At 45.3% G+C, this 26,506-nt stretch overlaps 1 protein-coding gene across 2 annotated transcripts; it reads left to right on the forward strand.

The window, feature by feature from the left end:
* Positions 1–2,361: 2,361 nt before the first annotated feature.
* On the forward strand, positions 2,362–25,813 carry LOC120300669 (perilipin-3-like). Of its 2 annotated transcripts, none has more exons than XM_039326978.1 (8): positions 2,362–2,501; positions 11,109–11,206; positions 13,868–14,063; positions 15,452–15,534; positions 16,663–16,981; positions 19,411–19,610; positions 22,894–23,022; positions 24,274–25,813. In XM_039326978.1, the coding sequence occupies exons 2-8, from the start codon at positions 11,126–11,128 to the stop codon at positions 24,619–24,621; spliced, it is 1,356 nt and encodes a 451-aa protein (XP_039182912.1). In that variant the 5' UTR covers positions 2,362–2,501; positions 11,109–11,125; the 3' UTR covers positions 24,622–25,813. The 2 variants fall into 2 exon arrangements, with proteins under 2 accessions (XP_039182912.1, XP_039182911.1); XM_039326977.1 differs by lacking the exon at positions 2,362–2,501 and adding an exon at positions 3,447–3,723 and having other exon boundaries at positions 24,274–24,621.
* Positions 25,814–26,506: the final 693 nt, after the last annotated feature.

Below are 26,506 nucleotides of genomic sequence, written 5' to 3' on the forward strand. Positions count from 1 at the left end.
CCAGAGTTCCTAGCTAGCAACTACAGACTTCAACTCCCAGAATTCCCCAGCCAATGCTGAGTGAACTTTCAAGAATTGGGAAGAGAAACACGATATTAAAAAGTGAAGGGGGAAAAAAAACAGCAGATCCTGGACATGATTCCCACAGTTATGCTGCCCCAATAATGGTATGCCACATATTCTCCATTGCAGGTGGTCCTCAGACTTACAACTGTTCATTTAGTGACCGTTCGAAGTTACAACGGCACTGAAAAAAAGTGACTTAGGCCCATTTTTCACACTTACGACCGACCACTGCAGTATCTCCATGGTCACACGATCAAAATTCAGGCGGTTGGCAAACTGGCTTGTATTTACGACGGGTTGCATGGTCCCGGGGTCACGTGATCCCCTTTTGCGACCTTCTGAACAAGCAAGAATCAGTGGGGAAGCTGGATTCACTTAACAACCGTGTGTTTACCTTAACAGCTGCAGTGATTTACCCAACAGTTGTGGCAAGCCAGGTCGTAAAATGGAGCAAAACTCACTTAACTGTCTTAGTGACAGAAATTTTGGGCTCGGTTGTGGTCCTAATTTGAGGACTGTCTGTATTTGTGTACCTATAGGTCACTGCCCTTGCTACAGGTCAGGGGTAGGCAACCATGGCTCTTTTATGACTCATGGACTTCAACTCCCAGAATTCCTGAGCCAGCATGGCTCAGCTTGGAAACCTTTCCCTTTCCCCTCAGCGTGGCTGGCTCAGGAATTCTGGGAGCGGAAGTCCACGAGTCATGAAGGGCCAGGATTGCCTACCCCTGCGTACAGGCAAACAACTTTGCTTCTGTTACCAAGAAAACAAGCTACAAAACGCAACAATGCTGCAAAAAAACATTGCAACAGAGTAACCTCATACCTGAATTCCTTTGTAGGAAATCGATTTATTATTATTATTATTTTTATTATTATTTTTATTTTTATTATTATTATTATTATTATTATTATTATTATTATTATTATTATTATTATTATTATTATTATTAATATATTAATTATTAATAAATTAATATATTAATAATATATCAATTAATAATATTAATAATATAATTAATAACAATATGATGGCCCATAACCCACAAGATGTCAAGGTCTTCATCGAAATTGATGGACGAACAACATTACTACTACTACTACTACTACTACTACTACTACTACTAGTAGTAGTAGTAGTAGTAGTAGTAGTAGTAGTAGTAGTAGTAGTAGTAGTAGTAGTAGTAGTAGTAGTAGTAGTAGTAGTAATGTTGTTCGTCCATCAACCCACAAGATGTCAAGGTCTTCATCGAAATTGATGGACGAACAACATTACTACTACTACTACTACTACTACTACTACTACTACTAGTAGTAGTAGTAGTAGTAGTAGTAGTAGTAGTAGTAGTAGTAGTAGTAGTAGTAGTAGTAGTAGTATTTTCTGGAAACTGATTCTGTAGTGATTGATCCATTCCGACGTCTTGCAAACAAATCATAAAAGGAACTGTGTAAAAAGGTGGTGCCGTTAAAACCTGGCTACTTCCTGGAAAACCTGCCTAACATTTGTATCCCGTGTCTTTTATTTTATTTTTTTCCTGAACCTTACGAAGCCCACCCGAGAGATAAAACTCTTATTTCATTTAAAAATCACCTCCAGCTTCTCTTAAGGCAGGGGTCTTCAACTGTGGCCCTTTTATGACTTGTGGACTTCAGCTCCCAGAATTCCTCAGCCAGCGTGCCTGGCTGAGGAATTTTGGGAGTTGGTCCACAAGTCATGAAGGGGCCATAGTTTCCCCCATGCTGGCTGAGGAATTCTGGGAGTTGAAGTCCACGAGTCATAAAAGAGCCAAGTTTGAAGACCCGGTCTTAAGGAATCGTCCTTCAAGAGTTTATTTTCCTTTTCATAAGAGAGTGTTGTTTTTTTGTTTTGCTTCTTTTAAATTTTTTTGATGTTTTGTATTTTAATCTTCTTTGAATAAACTGACATTTTCATGAGGAAAAAAAAAGAGAAAGTGGAAGTGCTGCGACCCGGGGATCTTTCAATCCCAATTCATTCCGGATTATCAAGGACCTGATCTTTTTACACCCCCACACTTATCCCATCCCCCCGGAGGCCAGTTTTCTTCCTACTTGGGGAAGTGAAAGTCTGCCCCAAACCCAACTTTCAAACTTTCCTGCCCTCCGCTTCGAATTTGCCCCTTTCCGGCGCCGTTTACACGAGGAAGCGGAGTCGATCCGCCTCTTTCAGAAACCCAGACGTCATAGGATATTTAAAACAAAACAAAAAACAAAAAAAAACAGAGGCTTCGGGAAAACAGGTTGGACTCCTTTCCCAATTCCTGAGCCGGCCCACATTCCGAAGGCACGTGATGCTTGCTTGCTCCTGATTGCCTCCAGCAACAAAGGGCAGTCACTCCGGAGTATAAAAGGAGCCCAGCGGGGAAGCGGGGGCGTGGCTGCGCCATTGGGGAAAGCGAATTTGTTACTTCGGTCGGGTAAGTTAAAGAGCGGCGTCTTTCTTTTTTTTCTCGTTTTCTTTCTCTGTTTCTCACTCTTGCTCTCTCTTTTATTCTTTCTTCCTTCCTCTTTCTTCCTCTCTTCGTTTTTTCCTTCTCTTTCCCATTCTCCCTCCTCCTTTCTCCCTGTCTTTTTCCCTTTCTCCTTCTTCCTTTTTTATCTTTTTCTCTTTCTCCCTAGCTCTCTCCTCCTCTCCATTCTTCCTCTTACTTTCTCCCTTTCTCCCCAACTTTCTCTCCCCCCAAATTTTTCTCTGCCCCCAACTCTCTCTCACCAACTCTCTCTTCTTTACAACTTTCTCTCTTCTCCCCACTTTCTCTCTGCCCCCCAATTCTCTCTCTCTCCTCCCCAACTCTCTCTTCTTCACAACTTTCTCTTCTCCCAACTTTCTCTCTTCTCCCCACTCTCTGCCCCCCAACTCTCTCTCTCTCTCCTCCCCAACTTTCTCTTTTCCCCAACTTTCTCTCTTCTGCCCACTTTCTCTCTGCCCCTCAATTCTCTCTCTTCTTCACAACTTTCCTCTCTTCGCCACAACTTTCTCTCTCCCCACTTTCTCTCTGCCCTCCCAACACTCTCTCTCTCTCTCTCTCTCTCTCTTTCACAACTTTCCTCTCTTCGCCACAACTTTCTCTCTCCCCACTTTCTCTCTGCCCTCCCAACACACACTCTCTCTCTCTCTCTCTCCCCCCCCCCCCCCGCACGCGGCTGATTGCAGTGTGCGGGTCCATTCATGGTCTGTTCGTGGGTTAAATCAATTAATCCTCATCCTAGTTCTAAAACTGCAGGGTTTTTTAAACCGCCCCAACCACTCCCCGGCCGGTGCCTGCAAAGACTTGTTCATATAGAGGGTCTTTTAAAAAAAAACACACACTTTTAATAAATAAATTTGGTGCTTTTAAGTTGGCTCCGCCTTGCAGCAGCTGCATGAACGGACTGATACGTGTCCTTGAGTAGCTGTCGGCTCCTAGCGACCACCCAGCGCTGTGATTGGAGGAGGCGTTTAACAGCTGACTGCTTTCACTGCGCCCTGGTTTGAATGAAGCCTCCATTGGAAGAGCAGTCTATCTGAGAGTAGCTGGTTCATGCTGCTTGGATTGGTGTAGCACCGGATCCTGAAATCTGTACATCTTAAAATTGTCCAGCTTGCCAAACTGGTTGCTTCATCTTTATTCGTGTGGGAAGCATCGCAATTAAAATCAGGTATACTATATATGACCTCAATTTAGAATATAAAATAATAGAAGATTAAAATATATACAAATTCAGCAGCTCTTTTCCCAGAAATTAGCAACATTCATTGGGTGCCAAACCAGTTTAGGAGGTCAATTCAGAACCCAGCAGGATCCATAATTGGTTTAATTTTGTCTTTATTTTTTATTTTTTTTAAGAAAGGTGGCTTCTGTTTTTAAGTTGAAAAGTTTGCCTGCCTTTTATATTTGTTAAATTCTGATGTCCCCATCTTGCAATCAAACAACCATAGTACAGGCAGTCAATAATAATAATAATAATAATAATAATAATAAAGTTGGAAGGGGCCTTGGAGGTCATCTAGTTCAACCCCCTGCTCAGGCAGGAAACCCTATACCATTTCGGACAAATGGCTGTCCAATCTCTTCTTAAAAACTTCCAGTGTTGGAGCATTCACAGCTTCTGGAGGCAGCTTGTTCCACTGGTTAATTGTTCTAACTTACAACAATTCATTTAGTGACCATTCAAAGCTTCAGTGGCACTAAAAGAAGATTATATAACTTGGTTTTTTTTTTTCAAATAATCGTTGCGGCATCCCCGTGATCACGTGATGAAAACTCAGAATTTGGCAACCGACTCGTATTTACGACGGTCGCAGTGGCCCCTTTTGCGACCTGACTAGCGAAGTCAATGGGGGAAAGCCAGATTCACTTAACAGATGTGTTACTAATTGAACAGCTGCAGTAATTCATTTTACAACTCGGGCAAGAAAAGTTGTAAAATGAGGCAAAACTCGCTTAATAATTGTCCCGTTTAGCAACAGAAATTTTGGGGCTCAGTGGCAGTTGTAAGTCAAGGACTACCTATATAAAACATTAAATGAGGATTATAAGGCCGCCCCCAAAAAATAACAACTTAATTCCTTTTCCAAAAACTTAATTTTTCCCACGAGTCTGGACTCCTGAAATTTAAGGCACGGGGTACCTTGTCAGTCTGGAGATGTTGCCTTAAAGTTACAGCCTTTTCAATAAATCACATTTAGTTTCTCTCCTGGGCCCCGTCTCCTCTTTTGAATGCAGCCCATAACCTGAAGCCAAACTGCATTAATTAGCCCTGCATTTATTTTTCTGGAAAGGGAAGGCAGTTGAATTTTGTGCTTTGGAATTGAAAGGTAAAATCTATTCAAAATGGTACAGTTGGTTTTTTTTACAAAAAGGCCGCAGTTTATTTTCTTACTTGAATAGAATAACTGAATAAGGGAGTTGGAAGGGACCTTGAAGGTCTTCTAGTCCAACCCCCTGCTCAGGCAGGAAACCCTATACAAGGGATAGGCAACCTTGGCTCTTTTATGACTTGTGGACTTCAACTCCCAGAATTCCTGAGCCAGCCACACTGAGGGGAAAGGGAGAGGTTTCCAAGCTGAGCCATGCTGGCTGAGGAATTCTGGGAGTTGAAGTCCACGAGTCATGAGGGGGCCATAGTTCCCCCATGCTGGCTCAGGAATTCTGGCAGTTGAAGTCCACGAGTCATAAAAGAGCCAAGGTTCCCCATCCTTGTTATAGACCAACTCTACATCTGGTGGAACTACTGGTTTGTACCTTTAGGGCAGGGGTCTTCAAACTGGACTGTTTTATGACTTGTGGACTTCAACTCCCAGAATTCCTGAGCCAGCCACGCTGAGGGGAAAGGGAGAGGTTTCCAAGCTGAGCCATGCTGGCTCAGGAATTCTGGGAGTTGAAGTCCACCAGTCATAAAAGAGCTAAGGTTACCTACCCCTGCCCTATACCATTTCAGACAAATGGTTGCCCAGCCTCTTCTTAAAAACCTCCAGGGATGAAACACCCACAACTTCTGGTGGCAAGCTGTTCCACTGGTTATTTGTTCTAACTGTTGGGAAATTTCTTCTTAGTTCCAGGTTGCTTCTCTCCTTTGATTAGTTTCCATCTGTTGCTTCTTGTCCTGCCTTTAGGCACTTTGGAGAATAGCTTGACTCCCCCTCTTCTTTGTGGGACCCCCTCAAATATTGGAAGACTGCTATCATGTCCCCCCTAGTCCTTCTCTTCATTAAATTAGATATCCCCAATTCCAATAGACCAGCAACAGTTTATGCAAGGCTCTTATTAAGCTGTCTCTGTTGCAAACATGGGGGGGGGGGGGAATTATGCATTAATTCTAATAGGATCAGGTGCTCCCAGCGAAACTTGCTGACTTGTGCCACATGTCCGGTTTGACATCCTTAAATTGTGTTGCTGATGTTGCTGGATGTTGTTTAGCAATCTCGGGCGAAACTCATTCACATGTAAAAATAATCTAAAGCTCAGATGGGAAAGGAAGAGCCATGAGAATTTGGCACTCTGTTTTTTTCCACCTTGGCATATATAAGAAGGGTGGACTTCAACTCCCAGAATTCCCCAGCCAGAATGCTAGAAGAAAAGCAATCTGTAGCTTGGTGGACTTGTTGGCTTCATCTCCTTAGCTATGATGGCTAACAAGTCAGAATCCACCTGGGAGTTGAAGTCCTGTAATCGAGTTGATTAATATGCCAGTTTTGACCCAATATTTACAATACACACAATACACTGTAAAATGTTGGCTTAGTTTCCTTAGCTATGATGGCTAACAACTCAGAGTCCACCAAGCCACAGTTTGCCTTTCTTTAACCCGGCTGGGGGACTCTGGGACTTGAAGTCCTGCAATTTACATGAATTACATGCCAATTTTGGCCCAGAATTTACAATATGTATCATATCCCGCTAAAATCTTAACTTAATCTCCTTAACTATGAAACTAAGATATTACAAGGGTATGATATGGATTGTAAATTCTGGGCTAAACAATGTCATCTAAAACATCTAAAGTGTGGGACCTCAATTCCCAGAATCCCCCAGCCCAGGGGTAGGTAACCTTGGCTCTTTTATGACTGGTGGACTTCAACTCCCAGAATTCCTGAGCCAGCATGGCTAAGCTTGGAAACTTCTCCCTTTCCCCTCAGCTTGGCTGGCTCAGGAATTCTGGGAGTTGAAGTCCACGAGTCATAAAAGAGCCAAGATTGCCTATCCCTCACCTAGATGATAGATAGATAGATAGATAGATAGATAGATAGATAGATAGATAGATAGACAGACAGACAGACAGACAGACAGACAGACAGACAGACAGACCTAGATCAGGGGTAGGCAACCTTAGGCTCTTTTATGACTCGTGGACTTCAACTCCCAGAATTCCTGAGCCAGCATCGCTCAGCATGGAAACATCTCCCTTTCCCCTCAGCGTGGCTGGCTCGGGAATTCTGGGAGTTGAAGTCCACGAGTCATAAAAGAGCCAAGGTTGTCTACCTTAGGCCTAGGCCGCTTTATGACTTGTGGACTTCAACTCCCAGAATTCCTGAGCCAGCCTGGCTCAGCTTGGAACCCTCTCCTTTTCCCCTCAGCGTGGCTGGCTCAGGAATTCTGGGAGTTGAAGTCCACGAGTCATAAAAGAGCCAACCCCTGCCCTAGCCACTGTGCATGCTGGCTGGAGAATTCTGGGAGTTGAAGTCCATCTTTCTTACATGTGCCAAGTTTTACCACAGGCCATAGTTGCAGTGCCAACAAGGAACATACTTAAAATTTTCTGCTCATTCTTGAATGATTGTACAAGGGAAACCACGTTAGGCTATTAGCGCCGTTTCCCGCCAATGCATTTGATATGGCTATAAAGTTTTTATAAACTGCAGCTTGTGCTTTTTAATAAATCCGTGAATCGGAAACGATGCTACCAAATTTCTGACAGCATTTGGGAGTTTCTGAGTGACATCACATTGCTAGCCCCCATAAGCCTGCCCACTCTTCCAGTTTTAACGCCCATTTCTATTTACTCTACCTGTACAGGTAGTCCTTGACTTAGAACAGTTTGTTTAGTGACCGTTCAAAGTTCCAATGGGACTGAAAAAATTACTTACGACCATTTTTCACACTTATGACCGTTGCAGCATCCCCAGGGTCACGTGATTTACACTCAGATTCTTGACAGCTGACTCATATTTATGACAGTCCCAGGATCCTGTGATCCCCTTTCGCGACCTTCAGACAAGCTGACTCAACGGGGGGGGGGGGGGGAGCCAGATTCACTTAACAACCGTGTTACTAATTTAACAACTGCAGTGATTTACTTCGCAACTGTGTGACAAGGAAAGCCGTAAAACGGGGTCTGTTTGTTTTTAAAAATCCTTTGCAAGCCGTCTTGTCTGTTAAGGCCACGGCAATCGTGCTGCGAATTGGAAAGAAAAGTGAAATCAAGAAATGGGTGGGTTTTTTTAAAAAAAAACTAAAAATAAAAATTCAGAAGTATGTGGCCATGGTGTAACTTAGAGATTATTTCAACTTCTCTTAGAGAGGATTGGCTTGCAAAACAATGTTGGGCAATTTTGTTTAGCTTAGTGTCACTTTGCTCCAGATTACTCCATAAGGATCTCGTCCTCGGGGGTTTTTCAGGCAAGACGATGAGATAAAGTAAAAAAAAAAAATCTTTTCAAAAGTGAGGGATGAGCGTCCAAAAATGCTCTGGACTCAGCATTTAGTTCCAATGTTGAGCTGGGCCAGTCACTTTCGGTCATCTTTATCTCTGTATGTTTATTCCCCATAAATTTAATTTGCCGCTTCCATTTAGAGGAGGGTGGAGCAAACACACACACACCCTTTCATTTTCAGAGGGTTTTTATTTCTGGTTTTTTTTTTTCTTTTTCTTTTTTCAGGGAATCAGGTAGAAGAGAGCGAATCAATATTCTTACCCAGTTCAATCACGCTGTTTACAAGCACACTTAGTTTAGTGCTTTTTGGCTTTGACTGCATGTAGCTTGGGCTAGACCAGGAGTAGGCAACCTTGGCTCTTTTATGACTCGTGGACTTCAACTCCCAGAATTCCTAAGCCGGCATGGCTCAGCTTGGAAACCTCTCCTTTTCCCCTCAGTGCAGCTGGCTCAGGAATGCTGGGAGTTGAAGTCCACGACTCATAAAAGAGCCAAGGTTGCCTACCCCTCTTTTAGTTTAATGAAGAGAAGGACCAGGGGTGAGACGATAGCAGTCTTCCACTATCTCAGGGGCTGCCCCAAAGAAGAGGGAGTCAAGCTATTCTCCAAAGTGCAAGAAGCAACGGATGGAAATTAAACAAGGAGAGAAGCAACCTGGAACTAAGGAGAAACTTCCTGACAGTGAGAACAATTAACCAGTGGAACAACCTGCCTCCAGAAGCGGTGAAGGCTCCAACACTGGAAGCTTTTAAGAAGAGACTGGACAGCCATTTGTCCGAAATGGTATAGGGTTTCTAGCCTGAGCAGGGGGTTGGACTCGATGACCTCCAAGGTCCCTTCCAGCTTCATTATTATTATTACTATTATGAAGTCATTTTTTTCAGTCCCGTTGTAACTTCAAACAGTCACTAAACAAGCTGTTGTAAGTTGAGGACAACCCCCGAGCGTAAAGCTTTGCAGAAGGAGCACCAAAAAATGAAAACTTGTCCCTTACCCATTGCCTTGGAATACATCCACCCACCCAAACAAGCACACAAACACACACAAGGCTAGCTATACTCTTGTGCTCCTGCAGACATTCACCCGGAAGTCTGGCTCAAGTTCAGCATGAACCAAGCCAGGGTGAAATGTTGCAATCTGGAACAAATGGCGAAGGGTGGTGGGACGGGGTGGGGTGGGGGGGAAGTGGTCTCCCGTTGACTCATCTCATTCTTGAGGATTTCTTGCAAAATTGCTTTCTGGGTGACAAGGGCGCCTTCCTTTGGCCCAGAGAGGGGGGTGATGCAACGGAGAATGGCTGGGAACAGCCGGCGGGTGAAGAAGGATTGGATCTTTGGGGCCAAAGATTGTGTGCGTCTTTGGGGGTGGGGGGGGGCAGAGATACAGACCGTCTCTTCCGTCCCACCAGAGTGGGGCAGGTCTGTGAAGTTTCTGCAGGGTTTGGCCAGAAGCAAATGAGCCAAGCTGGATTTTGGGGTGCTCTGTGAAAAGTCAAAAGGATTTGGAACGTTGGGGCCCTGGGTGTGCCCTGAGCTGGATGGTTCTCTTGTGGACGTTTCGTGACCCAACTAGGGAACGTCATCAGTGCCAGAAGGGGATGGGGTTTGTGGAGTGGGGGAAGAGGAGGAGGAGGAGGAAGAGGAAGAAGATGAGGAGGAGGAGAAAAAGAAAGAAGAAAAAGACTTTGGAGTCCCAGGTGCTCCCTGAGCTGGGTGGTTCTCTTGTGGACGTTTCGTGACCCAACTAGGGAACGTCATCAGTGCCAGAAGGGGATGGGGTTTGTGGAGTGGGGCAAGAGGAGGAGGAAGAGAGGAAGAAGAGGAAAAAGGAGAAGGAGAAAGACTGTGGGGTCCTTGGTGCTCCCTGAGCTTGATGGTTTCCTTGCAGACATTTCATGACCCAACTAGGGAATGTCATCAGTGCCAGAAGGCGATGGGGTTTGTGGAGTGGGGCAAGAGGAGGAAGAAGAGGAGGAGAAAGAAGAGAAGAAGGAGGACAAAGACTGTGGGGTCCTTGGTGCTCCCTGAGCTGGGTGGTTTTCTGGCAGACGTTTCATGACCCAACTAGGTAACACCCCATTTCAGACATTCCTGACAGAACGATTAACCAGAGGAACAACCTGCCACCAGAAGCGGTGAATGCTCCAACACTGGAAGTTTTTAAGAAGAGACTGGACAGCTACATGTCTGAAATGGTAGAGGGTTTCCTGCCTGAGCAGGGGGTTGGACTTAATGACCTCCAAGGTCCCTTCCAACTATTATTATTATTACCATTATCATTATTATCATTGTTATCATTATTGTTGTCATAATCATTATTATTATTTGGTTCTCCAATCTCTTCTTTAAAACTTCCAGTGTCAGAGCAGTCACAACGTCTGGAGGCCGGTAATTCCACTGATTATGAACCGTTATATGTCAAGGACTACCTGTCTTTCCACCCCCTTCCTGATGTCTCCCCAGCACAAAGACAATAAAACACCGAAGGGGACGCTGCTCCCTTCATCTTTGCCCCTTCCTGGATATTTTGAAGTTTCTCAGTTTACGACGGTGGTCTCACATCTAAGGGATAACAAAGATAGACCCTGCCTAGTGGTGGGGGATCGTCTCAAAGCAGTCTTGCTGTGTTGCCGATTGCTGAAGCTTTGGGTCTAAAGTAGGGTGCTAAAGTCCAGAGTAAATAAGGAGTGTCACTTGTACTCCTATCTTCCTCACCTTGGGACTTGAGAATGAGTTGCGTGGATAATTTCAAAGGTTTTGATCCTTGTTCTCGGGGCGACCTTCCGCAAGGATCACCTGTCTTATTTTATCTCTCTGGAATTTACTCGAGGCTCATCAAGATAAAGCTGGAGCGTAATCCGAATTTTCTTTCTTTCTTTCTTTCTTGATAGCTGCACCTCAACTCACCATGGCTTCCACCAAGAATGCGGATGTCGCCCCGTCTACCGCCAGCCCGGCAGTGGAAGAAACCGAACAGAAAATAACTGAGGTTTGGAGACATTGGGAATAAATAGAATAGAATAAGAGAGTTGGGAAGGGACCTTGGAGGTTTTCTAGTCCAACCCCTTGCTCAGGCAGGAAAAACCTTGCACCATTTCAGACAAAGGGTTGTCCACTCTCGTCTTTAAACCTTCCAATGTTGGAGAATTCGCAATTTCTGGAGGCGGGTTGTTCCACGGGTTAATTGTTCTCACTCTCAGGAAATTTCTTCGTAGTTCTAGGTTTATAGCGATTGTAGGCCTTCTCTGGGAATGCCTTCATTTAAGAGGGGACTTCTAGATTCAGGGGAAGGGTGTTTGGTGAGACATTGCCTCTTCAACTTGATCCCAAATCGGTCCACCAAGTGGAGTTGATCCCAAAAAGGATTTGAGTGGAATTGATACACGATATGAAGCGGTTCTCCGTCGAAAAGTCACATTTATGAATGTTAACTTGGTTTGGTGGGATGTATCTTTCAACTACAGCTAGTCCTCGACTTATAAACACAATTAAGCTCCAGATTGGTTGTTAAGCAAGACACTGAAGTCAGATTGGCCCCATTTTATGACTTGGCTTGCCACCGCTGTTAAGAGAATCCCTGCAGTTGTTAAGTGAGTAGCCTGGTTGTTAAGTGAATCCGGCTTCCCCCCATTGACTTAGCTTGTCAGAAGGTGTGATTCCAGGATGCTGCGACCGTCATAAAGTGGCTGAATTTTGATCACGTGACCCACGGGGAGGCTGCAACGGTCCTAAGTGGTGAAAAACAGTCCTCAGTCACTTTTTTCGATGCCGGTCACTAAATGAACGGTTGTAAATTAAGGACTAGCCACAATGCCCCAGCAGTCAGCTGCTGATCACGTCTGCTGAGGTCTCCTTTTGTGTGCCAAGCGAGTTGGAAGCCGGGCCAGGTTTGTGTAGAGTTTTCTCCTGAGCTGAGGTGACAAACTCCGGATCTATTTTGGGAGCGAGCGACGGCTGTTGCATTATCACTTTGGCAAAGACAGTTGCACAACCCGAGCAAAATGAATTCTCTGGAAGACGAGCCGTTCGCTTGGGTGCTCTGCCAAGTAGGAGATGCCCAGTGTGTCATTTCTGAGTTTAATAGGAGGCAAGATTCCAGGGGACACACACGCTCCACTTGTGCCAGCTCTAATCTCTCATTGCAGGGACTCTCTTGCAGGGGATAGCACAAACACACACACACACACAAAACGTAATTTATCTCAAAGATGTTTTTTCAGGAGGCAACTGGACTTTCTTGTTTTTCCTTTGACTCTGACTGGATGGTGGGGAAGGGAAGGATTTATACTCCTTGCTGACAGCTGGTCATTTGCATTCTTTTGGAGGGTCGTTGAGACCACTCGGAGGTTTATCTGTGTCCTAAGGGTCAGCTGAGTGGTGTAGCCCTGTCTCAACAGAGGGGTAGGGATACAATATCATCCATCTCCAGTCTACAACATGGTCCTTTCACCACTTTCAAGAAGGCTCCACACCCATTGGCCCCACTCAGGGGATCTTGAGGACACAGACGGACATCCAGGTGGCCTCAACAGCTCTCTAAAAGAATGCAAATAGAATAGAAAATAGAATAGAGAATAGAATAATAGAATAGAATTTGGAATAGAAAATGGAATGGAATGGAATAGAATAGAATTTAGAATAGAATATGGAATGGAATGAAATGGAGTAGGATAGGATAGAATAGAATTTAATTTAGAATAGAACATGGAGTGGAATGGAATAGAATATAATTTGGAATAAAATATGGAGTGGAATAGAATAGAATAATAGAATAGAATTTAGAATAGAAAATGGAATGGAATGGAATGGAGTAGGATAGGATAGAATAGAATTTAATTTAGAATAGAACATGGAGTGGAATGGAATAGAATATAATTTGGAATAAAATATGGAGTGGAATAGAATAGAATAATAGAATAGAATTTAGAATAGAAAATGGAATGGAATGAAATGGAGTAGGATAGGATAGAATAGAATTTAATTTAGAATAGAACATGGAGTGGAATGGAATAGAATATAATTTGGAATAAAATATGGAGTGGAATAGAATAGAATAATAGAATAGAATTTAGAATAGAAAATGGAATGGAATGGAATGGAGTAGAATAGGATAGAATAGAATAGAATTTAGAATAGAAAATGGAATAGAATATGGAATAGAATAGAGAATAGAATAGAATAGAATAGAATATAGAATGGAATTTAGAATAGAAAATAGAATAGAAAATAGAATGGAATGGAGTAGAATAGAATAGAGAATGGAATAGAATAGAATAGAATAGAATAGAATAGAATAGAATAGAGAATGTAAAAATAGAATAGAATGGAATGGAACAGAACAATAGCAATAATGTTTACACACCACTTCACAGTGCTTTACAGCCCTCTCTAACCGGTTTACAGAGCCAAGCCTATTTGCCCCCAACAATCTGGCTCCTCATTTTACCGACCTCGGAAGGATGGAAGGCTGAGTCAACCTTGAGTCGGTCCAGGATCGAACTCCTGACAGTGGGCAGAGTTTGCCTGCAATACTGCATTCTAACCACCGTGCTACCACGGCTCATTAAAAAAATGGAGAAGCAGGGGGAAGGAGGCACCAAGTTGCTAGTCCTCACGGTTGCCGCTCTCGTCTGTTTCTTCCCTTTGCCAGAACGTAGCGGATCGGGTAGCCAGCCTGCCACTGGTCAGCTCCGCCTACGACATGGTCTCGGCAGCGTACACCTCTACGAAAGAGAGCCATCCCTACATGAAGTCGGTTTGTGACATGGCGGAGAAGGGAGTGAAGACTATTGCCTCGGTGGCGGTCACCGGCGCCCAGCCCATCCTGAACAAACTGGAGCCACAGAGTGAGTAAATAACCGAAACGCTGCTAAACGAAACAGTGGTCCTTTTCTGCTTTCTTGTGCTTTTTGCAAAAGGCGAGTAGACTTCGTTTTTCCCTTGAAGACGTTTCGCTCCTCATCCAAGAAGCTTTTTCAGTTCTTTTTTTTATACATATATATAATATTTTATTAATTTTCCAATTTTACATTTGAATATTTAAAAAGCAACGTGGTGACTGGGTTAATCAATAGCTCAATAACAAAATCCGTGTGCTGCAGCTGCCAACAAAGCCAACACAGTGTTAGGCTGCATCAACAGAGGGAGAGAATCAAAATCACGTGAAATATTAATACCACTTTACAAGGCCTTGGTAAGGCCACACTTGGAATCCTGCATCCAGTTTTGGTCACCACGATGTAAAAAAGATGTTGAGACTCTGGAAAGAGTGCAGAGAAGAGCAACAAAGATGGTTAAGGGATTGGACATATAAGGAATGGTTGCTAGAATTGGGTATGTCTAGTTTAACGAAGAGAAGGATGAGGAGGAACATGATAGCAGTCTTTTAGTATCTCAGGGGCTGCCACAAAGAAGAGGGAGTCAAGCTATTCTCCAAAGCGCTTGAAGGCAGGACAAGAAGCAACGGGTGGAAACTAAGCAAGGAGAGAAGCACCTAGAACTTAGGAGAAACTTCCTGACAGTTAGAACAATTAACCAGTGGAACAACCTGCCTCCAGAAGCAGTGAATGCTCCAACACTGGAAGTTTTTAAGAAGAGACTGGACAGCCATTTGTCCGAAACGGTATAGGGTTTCCTGCCTGAGCAGGGGGTTGGACTAGATGACCTCCAAGGTCCCTTCCAACTTTACTACTACTACTACTACTACTACTACTACTACTACTATTATTATTTAGATTTAGCGGCAGAACTTAAAGGTGCTGAAATTACAATAGGCACAAGTTAACGACACTGGAAAAAAAAGTGACTTAATGACCGTTTTTCACACTTACGACCGGTGTAGCGGTCCCCCATAGTCATGTGATCAAAATTTGGGTGCTTGGCAACTGGCTCGTATTTATGATGGTTGCGGCATCCCAGGATGTCGTGATCACCCGTTGTAACCTATCCCAGCAGGCTTCCGACAAGGACAGCCACTGGGGGAAGGCAGATCTGCTTAACAACCAGTTAAACAGTTGCTAAGTGGGTTTTGCCCCATTTTGCGACCTTTTTGGGCCAGTTTGGTGAACCACTGCAGTCATTAACTGAATCGTGTGGTTGCTAAGTGAATCTATCTCCCCCTCCCATTTACGCCGTGGTTTTGTGATCCGTCCTCTGCATTTCCTGACCCATGTAGAAAGGAGAGGTGCTTGAATGCGTGACTTTTTTGACCTCCGGATAACTTTTTCTTCTCCAGTTTCCACAGCGAATGAATACGCCTTGAAAGGTTTGGACAAGCTGGAAGAGAAATTGCCAATTCTTCAACAGCCGACTGATAAGGTAATCAAAACCTTCCTTCCCTCCTTCCTTCCTTCCTTCCTTCCTTCCTTCCTTCCTTCCTTCCTTCCTTCCTTCCTTCCTCCCCATTTTCATCTTCCTTCCTTCCTTTCTTCTCCTTTCTCATTTTCATCTTCCCTCTTCTTTCCTTCCTTCTCATTTTCATCTTCCTTCCTTTCCCCTTCCTCCTCCCTCCCCATTTTCTCCTTCCTTCCTTCCTTCCTTTCTTCCTCCTTTCTCATTTTCATCTTCCCTCTTCCTTCCTTCCTCATTTTCATCTTCCTTCCTTCCCTCCTTCCTTCTCATTTTCATCTTCCTTCCTTCTCCCTTCCTTCCTTTCTTCCTCCTTTCTCATTTTCATTTTCCCTCTTCCTTTATTCCTTCTCATTTTCATCTTCCTTCCTTCCTCCCTCCCCATTTTCATCTTCCTTCCTTCCTTCCTTCCTTCCTTCCTTCCTTCCTTCCTTCCTTCCTTCCTTCCTCCTTTCTCATTTTCATCTTCCTTCTTGCTTCCTTCCTTCTCATTTTCATTTTCCTTCCTTCCCTCTTCCTCCTCCCTCCCCATTTTCATATTCCTTCCTTCCTTCCTTCCTTCCTTCCTTCCTTCTCATCTTCCTCTCCCCTTCCTCCTCCCTACCTTCTAATTTCTCCTTCCTTCCTTCCTTCCTTCCCTCCTTCCTTCCTTCCCTCCTTCTTTTCTGCCTGGCTGGGGAATTTGGGAGTTGAAGTCCACTCCTCTTAAAGTCTGTATCAGGGGTTTTCAAACTTGGCCCTTTTATGACTTGTGGACTTCAACTCCCAAAATTACTCAGCCAGGCACGCTGGCTGGGGAATTCTGGGAGTTGAAGTCCACTCAACTTAAAGTCTATATCAGGGGTCTTCAAACTTGGCCCTTTTGTGACTTGTGGACTTCAAGGCCCAGAATGCCTCAGATCTGGATCCAAGCCTGCAGTTTCATCAAAATGGCTGTCTGAGGAATTCTGGGAGCATAGCTGACTCAGGAATTCTGGGAGTTGAAGTCCATGAGTCATAAAAGAGCCGAGGTTGGGTTTCCTGCTTAAACGGGGGGGGGAGCTAGACTAGAAGACCTCCAAGGTCCCTTTCAACTCTGTTCTTCTGTTCTTGTTTCAGATCATTTCGGGCACAAAAGACCTGGTCACTGGAGCTAAGGAGGCGGTGAGCTCCACCGTCAGCGGCATGGTGGACAGAACCAAGGAAGTGGTCCAGGGTGGGGTGGAGATGACCCGCTCGGCCGTCCAGGGCGGTGTGGACATGACCCGCTCGGCTGTCCAAAGTGGTATGGAGATGACCCGCTCAGCGGTGTCCAGTAGTGTCAACACCGTCATGGAGTCTTCCGTGGGCCAGATGGTGTCCAGCAATTTGGAAGCCGCCCTTGGAAAATCTGAAGAGATGGTGGACCACTATCTCCCCATGACGGATGAAGAACTGGGTGAGTTGGCTGTTCAAGGGAAGCTGAAGATGGCCACCTTAAGATGCGTGGACTTCAACTCTCAGCTATACATGGGTTTCTTGGTGGTCTCTGAGCTTGGTTGTTTTCTTGGAGATGTTTCATGACCCAACTAGATAATGTCATCAGTACTAGAAGAGGGTGGGGATAACTCTCTATTTGTATACTAATGGCTTGCCCTATCTGCACTAATGGGAATGGTCTTGGTGGTACCTTGAATAGCTGTTGTTTGTTGTTAGTTTGTTTGTCTGAGTTGTTAGTGTCAAGCCACTGTATATAGAGAGCAAATCCCACACGCCCATCTAGCACTCATGATGTTACTTAGTTGGACAAGAAAATGTCTCCATGAAAACAACCAAGCTCAGAGAACACCAAGGATCCCACAGCCATTGTCGTCGTCATCTTCTTCTTCCTCTTCTTCTTCCTCTTCCTCTTCTCCTCCTCCTCCTTCCTTCCTTCTTCCGCCTCCTCCTTCTCCTTCCTCCTCTTCCTCTTCTTCTCTTTCTCCTCCTCCTTCCTTCTTCTTCTTCCTCTCCTCTCCTCCTTCTCCTTCCTCCTCTTCCTCTTCTTCTCTTTCTCCTCCTCCTTCCTTCCTTCTTCTTCCTCTCCTCTCCTCCTCCTCCTTTCTTCTTCTTTTCTTCTCCTCCTCCTTCCTTTCTTCTTCTTCCTCCCTCCTCCTCCTTCCTCTCCCCTCCTCCTCCTCCTTCTTCCTCTTTCTCTTCCTCTTCTTCTCCTCCTCCTCCTCTTTCCTTCCTCCTCCTCCTCCTCCTCCTCCTCCTTCTTCCTCTTCTTCTTCTTCTCTTTCTCCTCCTCCTCCTTCCTTCCTTCTTCTTCTTCCTCCCTCCTCCTCCTCCTTCTTCTTCCTCTTCTCCTCCTCCTCCTCCTCCTTCTTCTTCACAAAACCCACTCCCTTCTAGCACTGATGATATTTCCTAGATTGGTAATCAAAACCACCAAGTTCAGAGAGCACCTGGGACCCACAGTCCTACTCCTACTCCTCTCTCCAAATCCCACTCCCTTTTGGCACTGATGATGTTATTTAGTTGGTTCATGAAACGTCTGCAAGAAAACCACCGAGCTCAGAGAGCGCCAAGGACCCCACAGACCTCCTGCTCCTCAAACCCCTCTCATCTAGCACTGATGTCAGAGCCTGCACAGTCTTATTGCGCTGAGATAACCCAGGAGTAAATACAGTAAACGGTGGTTTGTATTAAATGGTGCTTTATCTTACACTATAATACCATACATCAGGAACAATATACATATAATACTATATATCAGGAACAATATACAATACAGCAGGATCCAACAAACCACAATTACAGCAGGAAACGGAAGAGAGAGAACACATCAGCAGAGCCTTCCCTTTATACGAAGGCTCTTCAAGAGACGCAGATCCTGCTGAGCTATTTCCATTCATTTCTTTACATCTTACATCCTACGTTATATAAGCTGGTTAGCTCTTAAACCAATACCTTGACAACTGATGATGTTATTTAGTCGGTTCAGGAAACGTCTGCAAGAAAACCACCAAGCTCAGAGAGCACAAGAAGCCCACAGACCATGGCTTGAGACGCAATCTGTGAAACTTGGCATTTAAAGCAGAGTCCAAAAGGAAGCACAATTAAAACCCAACACCCAGAGAAGCAGGGATTAACCCTAGACAAACATTCGGGAAGTAAACAATACCCCAGTCAAAAAAATATGAAGGAGAAAAACCAGAGTTTCACCAATCCTGGCAGGGCAAGCTACTATACATAAACAAGAGCAAACCTTATTCCCTTCTAGGACTGATGAGGTTGCCTAGCTGGGTCATGAAATGTCTGCAAGAAAACCACCAAGCTCAGAGAGCACCCAGGACCCCACAGTCCTTTCTTTCTTTCTTTCTTTCTTTCTTTCTTTCTTTCTTTCTTTCTTTCTTTCTTTCTTTCTTTCTTTCTTTCTTTCTTTCTCTCTCTCATTCTCTTTCTCTTTCTGTCTTTCTCTCTTTCTTTTTCTTTCTTTTTCTTTTTCTTTCTCTTTCTATTCTCTTCCTCCTCCTCTTCTCTGCAAGGCCCCCTCCCTTCTAGCACTGATGATGTTGCCTAGTTGGGTCATGAAACATCTGCAAGAAAACAGCCAAGCTCAGAGAGCACCAAGGACCCGACAGTCCTTCCTTCCTTCCTTTTTCTCTTTCTTTCTCTTTCTTTCTTTTTCTTTCTCTCTTTCTTTCTATTCTTCTCCTCTCCGCAAGGCCCCCTCCCTTCTAGCACTGATGATGTTGCCTAGTTGGGTCATGAAACGTCTGTAAGAAAACAGCCAAGCTCAGAGAGCACCAAGGACCCCACAGTTCAACCCTGAGCTACAAAGATCCCTTGTGTTGGCGGGGTGTGTTGGGTAAACCCAGTTTTTAATCACTTTTTTTTTTCTAGCCCAGCTGGCTACCTCCGTGGAAGGCTTCGAAACTGGCACGGTGGAACAGCAGAAGGAGCAGAAAAGTTACTTTGTGCGGCTGGGGTCCTTGTCCAGTAAACTTCGTCACCGGGCTTTCCAACACTCCCTGGCCAAGTTGAAAAAGGCCAAGCAGGGCACCCAGGACACCCTGTCCCAGCTGCACCAGACCATTGAACTGGTAAGGAGAAACGGGTAGGGGATGAAAGACCTGGGGGCGCTGTGGTTAGAATGCAGCATTGCAGGCTGACTCTGCTCCCTGCCTGCAGTTCAATCCTGACCGGCTCGAGGTTGACTCGGCCTTCCGTCCTTCCGAGGTCGGTAAAAGGAGGACCCAGATTGTTGGAGGGGCAATAGGCTGACTCTTAGACAGGGCTGTAAAGCACTGTGAAGCGTTGTATAAGTCTAAGGCAGTGATTCTCCACCTGTGGGTCGGGACCCCATTTGGGGTCGAATGACCATTTCACGGGGGTCGCCAAACAACGCAGTCCGCCATTTTTTCCCCCTTTTCCTTAGCCGTGCTACTCCCTTTTGTTCTATTGGCTTTTGAAAGCCAATAGAATAGACTCTCTTGAATAGAGTCTAATTCTATTGGCTTTCAAAAGCCAATAGGAATTGTCCAGGCTGTCCCTGCCCTGCGGAGCCCGCCAAAAGTCCCATTCTGCAAATGGTGCTGCACCAGTTGAGTAGTCCTCGACTTACGACCCGTTGAGTAGTCCTTGACTTACGACCGGTTGGGGGTCGCGGCATTAAAAAGGTTGAGAACCACTGGTCTAAGGGCTATTGCTATTGCTAACTATCATCTATCTATCATATATTTCTCTCTGTCTGTCTATCTAGAATTTCCATCTATCTGTCTCTGTCTCTCTCTGTCTCTCTCTCTCTGTCTCTGTCTCTCTCTCTCTCTCTCTCTCTCTCTCTCTCTCTCTCCCTGGTTAGAATGCAGTATTGCAGTCTAATTCTGCTGACTGCCAGCAATTCGATCCTGACCAGCTCAAGGTTGACTCGGCCTTCCGTATTTCTGAGGTCGGTAAAATGAGGACCCAGATTGTTGGGGGCAAATGTACTGACCCTGTAAACTGCTTAGAGAGGGCTGTAAAGCACTGTGAAGCGGTAGATAAGTTTAAGTGCTATTGCTATCTATCTAACTATCCATCCATTTCTCTCTCTATATATATCTATCTGTCTCTATATCTATCTATCTATCTATCTATCTCATCTCTATATCTACAATATCTATCACTATCTCTCTCTCTCTCTCTCTCTCTATCTATCTATCTATATATATAAAATCTCATATCTCTCGATCTATATCTATCTATCTATCTATCTCATCTCTATATCTATAATATCTATCACTGTCTATATTCTCTCTATGTATATATCTATATATCTCTATCTCTACTATCTCATCTCTCTCTCTCTCGATCTATCTATCAGCTATCTATCTATCTCATCTCTATATCTACAATATCTGTATATTCTCTCTCTCTCTCTCTCTCTGTATATCTATATATATATCTCTATATTATCTCATCTCTCTCTCTCTCTCTCTCTCTCTCGCTGTGGTGGCACAGTGGTTAGAATGCAGCATTCTGAGCAAACTGCTGACTGCCACCAGTTCAATCCCAACCAGCCCAAGGTTGCCTCAGTCTTCCATCCTTCCGAGGTTGATAAAAGGAGAACTCAGACTGTTGTGAGCAATAGGCTGGCTCTGTAAACTGCTTAGAGAGGGCTGTAAAGCATTGTGAAGCAGTAGATAAGTTTAAGTGCTATTGTTATCTATCCATCCATCTATCTATCTATCTATCTATCTATCTATCTATATCTCATCTCTATATCTACAATCTATCACTGTCTATATTCTCTCTACCTACATGTAACCTCATCCTGAAGAACAGTGCAGAAAGAAACACAACCAGGAATGGCCCTTTTTGATCCAATGGTGGTTTGGTTGTGTTTAGAACCCAGACCCAGGAGCGCCACTGTCCTCACAATGTCCATGTTTGTCACATGGTCGCTCTGATTTTTCCAGTGCTTGCCCCTCTCTTTTCTTCTGCATGTGGTGGTGAAGCAAATCAGTGCCGTTGTTCATTGAATCACACAGTCATTAAGCCAATCCAGCTTCCCTCATTGATTTTGTTCATCGGAAGCTGGCTAGGAAAGTCGGAAATGGGGATCGCACATCTCTGGGGCGCTGCACCCATCGTAAACACACGCTGGTGGCCAAGGGCCCAAATGTTGATCACGTGACCAGGGAGATGCTGCGATGTTCCTTACGAGGATGGCCAGTCCTTTTTTCCAGAGCTGTTGTGATCTAGGTCACTAAACGAATAATTGTAGGTCAGTGATGGTGAACCTTTTAGAGACCGAGTGCCCAAAAACCACCACCCCCACCCCTGTCCCCACTCCGCTGTGCCCGCTGGACCACCCACCACTTCCATGGCCCGCCATAGATCACCCAGGCAGCCCAGCAGCTCCATGAAGAGCCGAGGTGGCGCAGCAGTTAGGGTGCAGTACTGCAGGCCACTTTAGCTGACTGTGTTCAGCCGCTCAGCGGTTCAAATCTCACCGGCTCAAGGTTGACTCAGCCTTCCATCCTTCCGGGGTAGGTAAAATGAGGACCCAGATTGTTGGGGGCAACGTAAATATATATATATACATTGCTTACTGGTGTACACCGCTTAGAGAGTGCTTGCACTTAAAGCGGTATATAAGTCTTATAAATAAATAAATAAATGGTGTCCACGCCCTCCGCCTGTGCCCTGCAGCATCATCTGCATATGACGGGGTGCAAGGGCGGAGTCTTGTTCCCGCTGCCCAGCTACCAGGTTCTTGGCTGTGCAGCATTGCGTGGGCCGTGTCCGGGGGTGACTCTCCTCTGGAGGGCTGCTGGGGAGGAGGGGGCCATGGGAGGAGGCAGGGCTGGGGCGACGGTGCGCGTGCCCACAGAGAGAGCTCCGAGTGCCGCCTCTGGCCCGCGTGCCATAGGTTCGCCACCCACTGTTGTAGGTCTAGGATTTCCTTCCGTGATAAGAAGAAGAAAGACCCAAGTTCTCAAGAACTTCAGTGTTAGAGAATTTTAATTTCTCTATTGGTGAAAAATAAATCAGAAGCTCTCACAGTTGACTGCATTTAGCTAAATAACTTTATATTTATATAAAAATATTTACAATACCATTCTTCTGTACAGCAACATAGCTTAATGTAGACTTCTTACGGAGACAGACCAGAGACAAAACTTTGAGACTGGAAATCCAGCTCCTAACTCAATACTCTTTTTGCACAGACTCAGTAGCACTTTGCTCACATTGGCTGACTGAGTTACCCCAGGACTCTTCCTGCTCATGAATATTCCAACATTCAGTTTCTCCCTCTGCTTAAGAGGCAGGTATTGCTTTTTTTTCCCCCATTTTTTTTTTTTCGGAATGGCCGACTCAGCCATTTCCTTGGTCTCTTCCCAGATTGAACACGTCAAACAGGGGGTCGATCAGAAGATTCAAGGGGGCCAGGAAAAGCTCCATCAGATGTGGCTGCAGTGGCAGCAAAAACAGTCTCCTAAGAAGACCCAGAAGGATGTTCCCGAGACACAGGTACAGAATAACAGAGTTGGAAGAGACCTCTATTCCAGGGGTTCCCAACCTGCGGGCCGGGACAGGCACACTCCCTCATTTGCACTAGCGCAGTAGCCGGGTGCAAAAATGGGCCGCCACTGCAGGGCGCGAAAATGGGACACCGCCGTGCCTCGGGGCGTGAAAATGGGACACCAATGCTGCACCTTGGGGTGTGGAAACAGGATCCCGCCACACCTCAGGCCGCAAAAACGGGACACCGCCGTGCCTCGGGGTGTGAAAATGGGACACCAATGCTGCACCTTGGGGTGTGGAAACGGGATCCCGCCACGCCTCAGGCTGCGAAAACGGGATGCCGCCGGGCCTCGGGGCACGAAAATGAGTCACCACTGCGCTGCGGGGTGCAAAAACAGGCCGCCGCTGCGCCATGGGGTGCAGAAACAATATGCTGCACCACACAAGAATGGGGCAGGGCTAGTACTACGCGGGCGCTAGCCCCACCCCGTTTGCGGTGCATGCTCGCAGCCCCCTGCGTGCATACATGTAAATTGCTTTCCCACTCCCTTTTCCTCCGGTCTGCCAACTGACAAAGGTTGGTGATGTCTTTTCTAACCCAACCCCTGCTCAGGCAGGAAACCTTATCCCATTCTAGACAAATGGTTGTCCAATCTCTAGACCAGGGGTCCCCAACCACTGAGCCATGGCCCACTATCGAGCTGTGGCCTATTTGCAACTGGGCCGCATAAACGGCAGGGCAGCGTGCCTGTGCATGCACAGCTCGACTCGTGCGAGTGGTGGGCTGGCATGCACGTGTGCGCTCGCAGCTTGCCCACTGCAGCTCACATAGCTGGGGGGGGGGGCGGGAATCGGGCTGCATGAGTGGTGGGCCAGCATACGCATAAGTCAAGTAGTTGAGCTGCATGTGAACGCCAGCCTTCTGCTCGCGTGAGTTGCTCAAACTCAGCCAGGCATCCCCCTCTTCCCCCAGCCGGGCCGCCAAGCCACAAAGGTTGGGGACACTGCTGTAGACCAGAGGTCCCCAATCTTTTGGACACCAGGGACCGGAGAGAGGTTTTTTCCGCGGACCGGAGAGGGTGTGGTTTTGTGTGCTGCCTGCATCTCGCGGATGGGGCTTTGCTTGTTTGTGCGGACCGGTTGCTGGCGTGCCGTGGCCCGCTACCGGTCCACAGACCTGGGATTGGGGACCCCTGCTCTACACACAACCACCTGAAGAGCTAACTAACCTGACTCTTGCTTGGATCCCTGTTGCAGGAGATCGAGTCCCAAGCGCTGGAGGTCTCCCGCGGCCTCACCCAGCAGCTCCAGTCGGCTACGACAACATTGGTCTCCAACCTCCAAGGTCTGCCAGCCGGGCTTCAAGAGAAAGTCGGTCTGGTCCGTCAGAACGTGGAGGAGCTCCGAAGTGCCTTCACAACCGCTGGGTCCTTCCAGGACCTGTCGGGATCCCTCCTAGCTCAGAGCCGGGAAAAAGTCGCCAAGGCCCGTCAGTTGACGGATGAGCTGATGGATCACGTGGTACAAAATGTCCCCCTTACTTGGCTCGTAGGCCCTTTCGCGGCCTCGGGAAAACCAGAGGGGGAAGAAATAGAAATGAAATAGGATTTCAAGGATGTGAGCAATTTAGAGTATTGTTAAGTGTAAGAAGGGTATTTTGTTTTTTTGGGGGGGGGGGTTTTGGAGCAAAGAGAAGAATTAAGCTCGGCTGCCAATAGTTTAAATAAATATAGAATTCTGGGTGCAAAAGCTTTCTCAACCACGTAAAGCCAAGGGTTTTTTGTTTTTTTTTGATAGTCCAGTTGCTTTTGTTTTCCTAACATGATCCAGTGAAATTTAGTAAATCGGCAATTTGGGAGGCATTTTTCCTCCCCACCTACTCAACACCCACTTTTTTGACTTTGCAGGATTAGGAGAATCCATTTTCAGTGGATGTGGCCCAAAGGAAGAAGGGATTATCTATATTTTTCACCTTCTTGGGGATGGCAGAGAGATTAGTTTTTGCAAGGGAAATCTCGGAAACAAAAGAATGATTCAGTTTGGTGCAAGCAGCGGGGAAGTTAACCAATTACACCTAAGTAGTGCCTTTTTCTTCTGATTCCCCCCTTTTCCTGGTGATAATTCTCTGGCTTAATTGATCTTTTTTCCTCCCCTTTTTCTGCTGAGGGCACAGAGTTAGGGGTTTTTTTTTTTTTTTTTTTTGCAAATGCTTCCAGAACCGAGAAAGCTGAAATGGCCAGAAATTTAAGTGGGATGAAGGGATGGAGACAAAGGTTAGTAAATTATCTGGGTTGTTTTTATTTCAGCTTTTCTCGGTGCCTATAGACTTTAGTTGGGAGAAGGGAAAATGAGGTTAAATATCTTTGCAAAATGTCTTCTGTATTTGCAAGGGATATTATCTAGGGCAGTGTAGCATCCCCTGGTTGAAGTTCTTCCCATCATTTACAACAGTGGGCGACTTTAAGAGTTGTGGACTTCAATTCCCAGAATTCTCCAGCCAGCATGGCTGGCTGGGGAATTTTGGGAGTTGAAGTCCGCAAGTCTTAAAATAGCCCAGTTTGAAGACCCCTGATTTACAGGGTGGAATCAAGTCTTATCTTTGAAGGAGAGGAACCATCATAGCTCATCAGATTTGTTTCATTTTCAACTCCTTGCTTGTAATGACTTTTCAGAGTTTTCGAACAACTCTGTTATACGTTGGGTAAACGGATTTCCCCACCATGCTTCCATTGTCGATTTATAACCTGTGCCTTAACTCACAAAAATAAAACTAATATCATATTGCATTCAAAAAATACAAGAGACTTTTCATGTTTACCAAAGGGGGGGGTAGTCATCCAACTGTCCCAATTGTTTTGTTCCAGGTGATATAATGAGGTGGGTTTTGCTAATTGGGAATGAGAAGTGGGGAACATGAGGACTGGAAGCTTGAGAGATGGCTTATGCACGTGGCAGCAGGCAATCGGGTGGGGGGGGGTTATGCAATGGGAAAGGACAACAGCCAAGGGAAAACTCGTATGGGGGGGGGGGAACTACAGAAGGGAATTACACTGAAAAGGAAGTAGAAAAGGGAAGAATGGAGAAGGTCTTTGATTTATGCATGTCAGTTTTTCTTAGGAATAGAAGGAACAACACAGGAAAACTCAGTTTCCAATTATAAGAATATAGATTGTGCAGGACCATACCAAAGTCCTATTTCCATTAATGGGGATTGAATTGAGAGAATAGGATTAGGATTAGGATAGAATTAGAATTAAAATTAGGAATAGAATAGAATAGAACAGAATAGAATAAGGAATAGAATAGAGTAGAGTAGAGTAGAGTAGAATATGGAATGGAATAGAATAGAATAGAATAGAATAGAATAGAATAGAATAGAATAGAATAGAATAGAATAGAATAGAATAGAATAGAATAGAATAAGAATAAGAATAAGAATTACAGAATAGAATAGAATAAGAATTAATAGAATAGAATAAGAATTACAGAA

Source organism: Crotalus tigris, unplaced genomic scaffold (genome assembly GCF_016545835.1).
Source record: "Crotalus tigris isolate CLP2741 ecotype Arizona unplaced genomic scaffold, ASM1654583v1 scf7180000024348.693503, whole genome shotgun sequence".
Taxonomy (NCBI): Eukaryota; Metazoa; Chordata; class Lepidosauria; order Squamata; family Viperidae; genus Crotalus; species Crotalus tigris.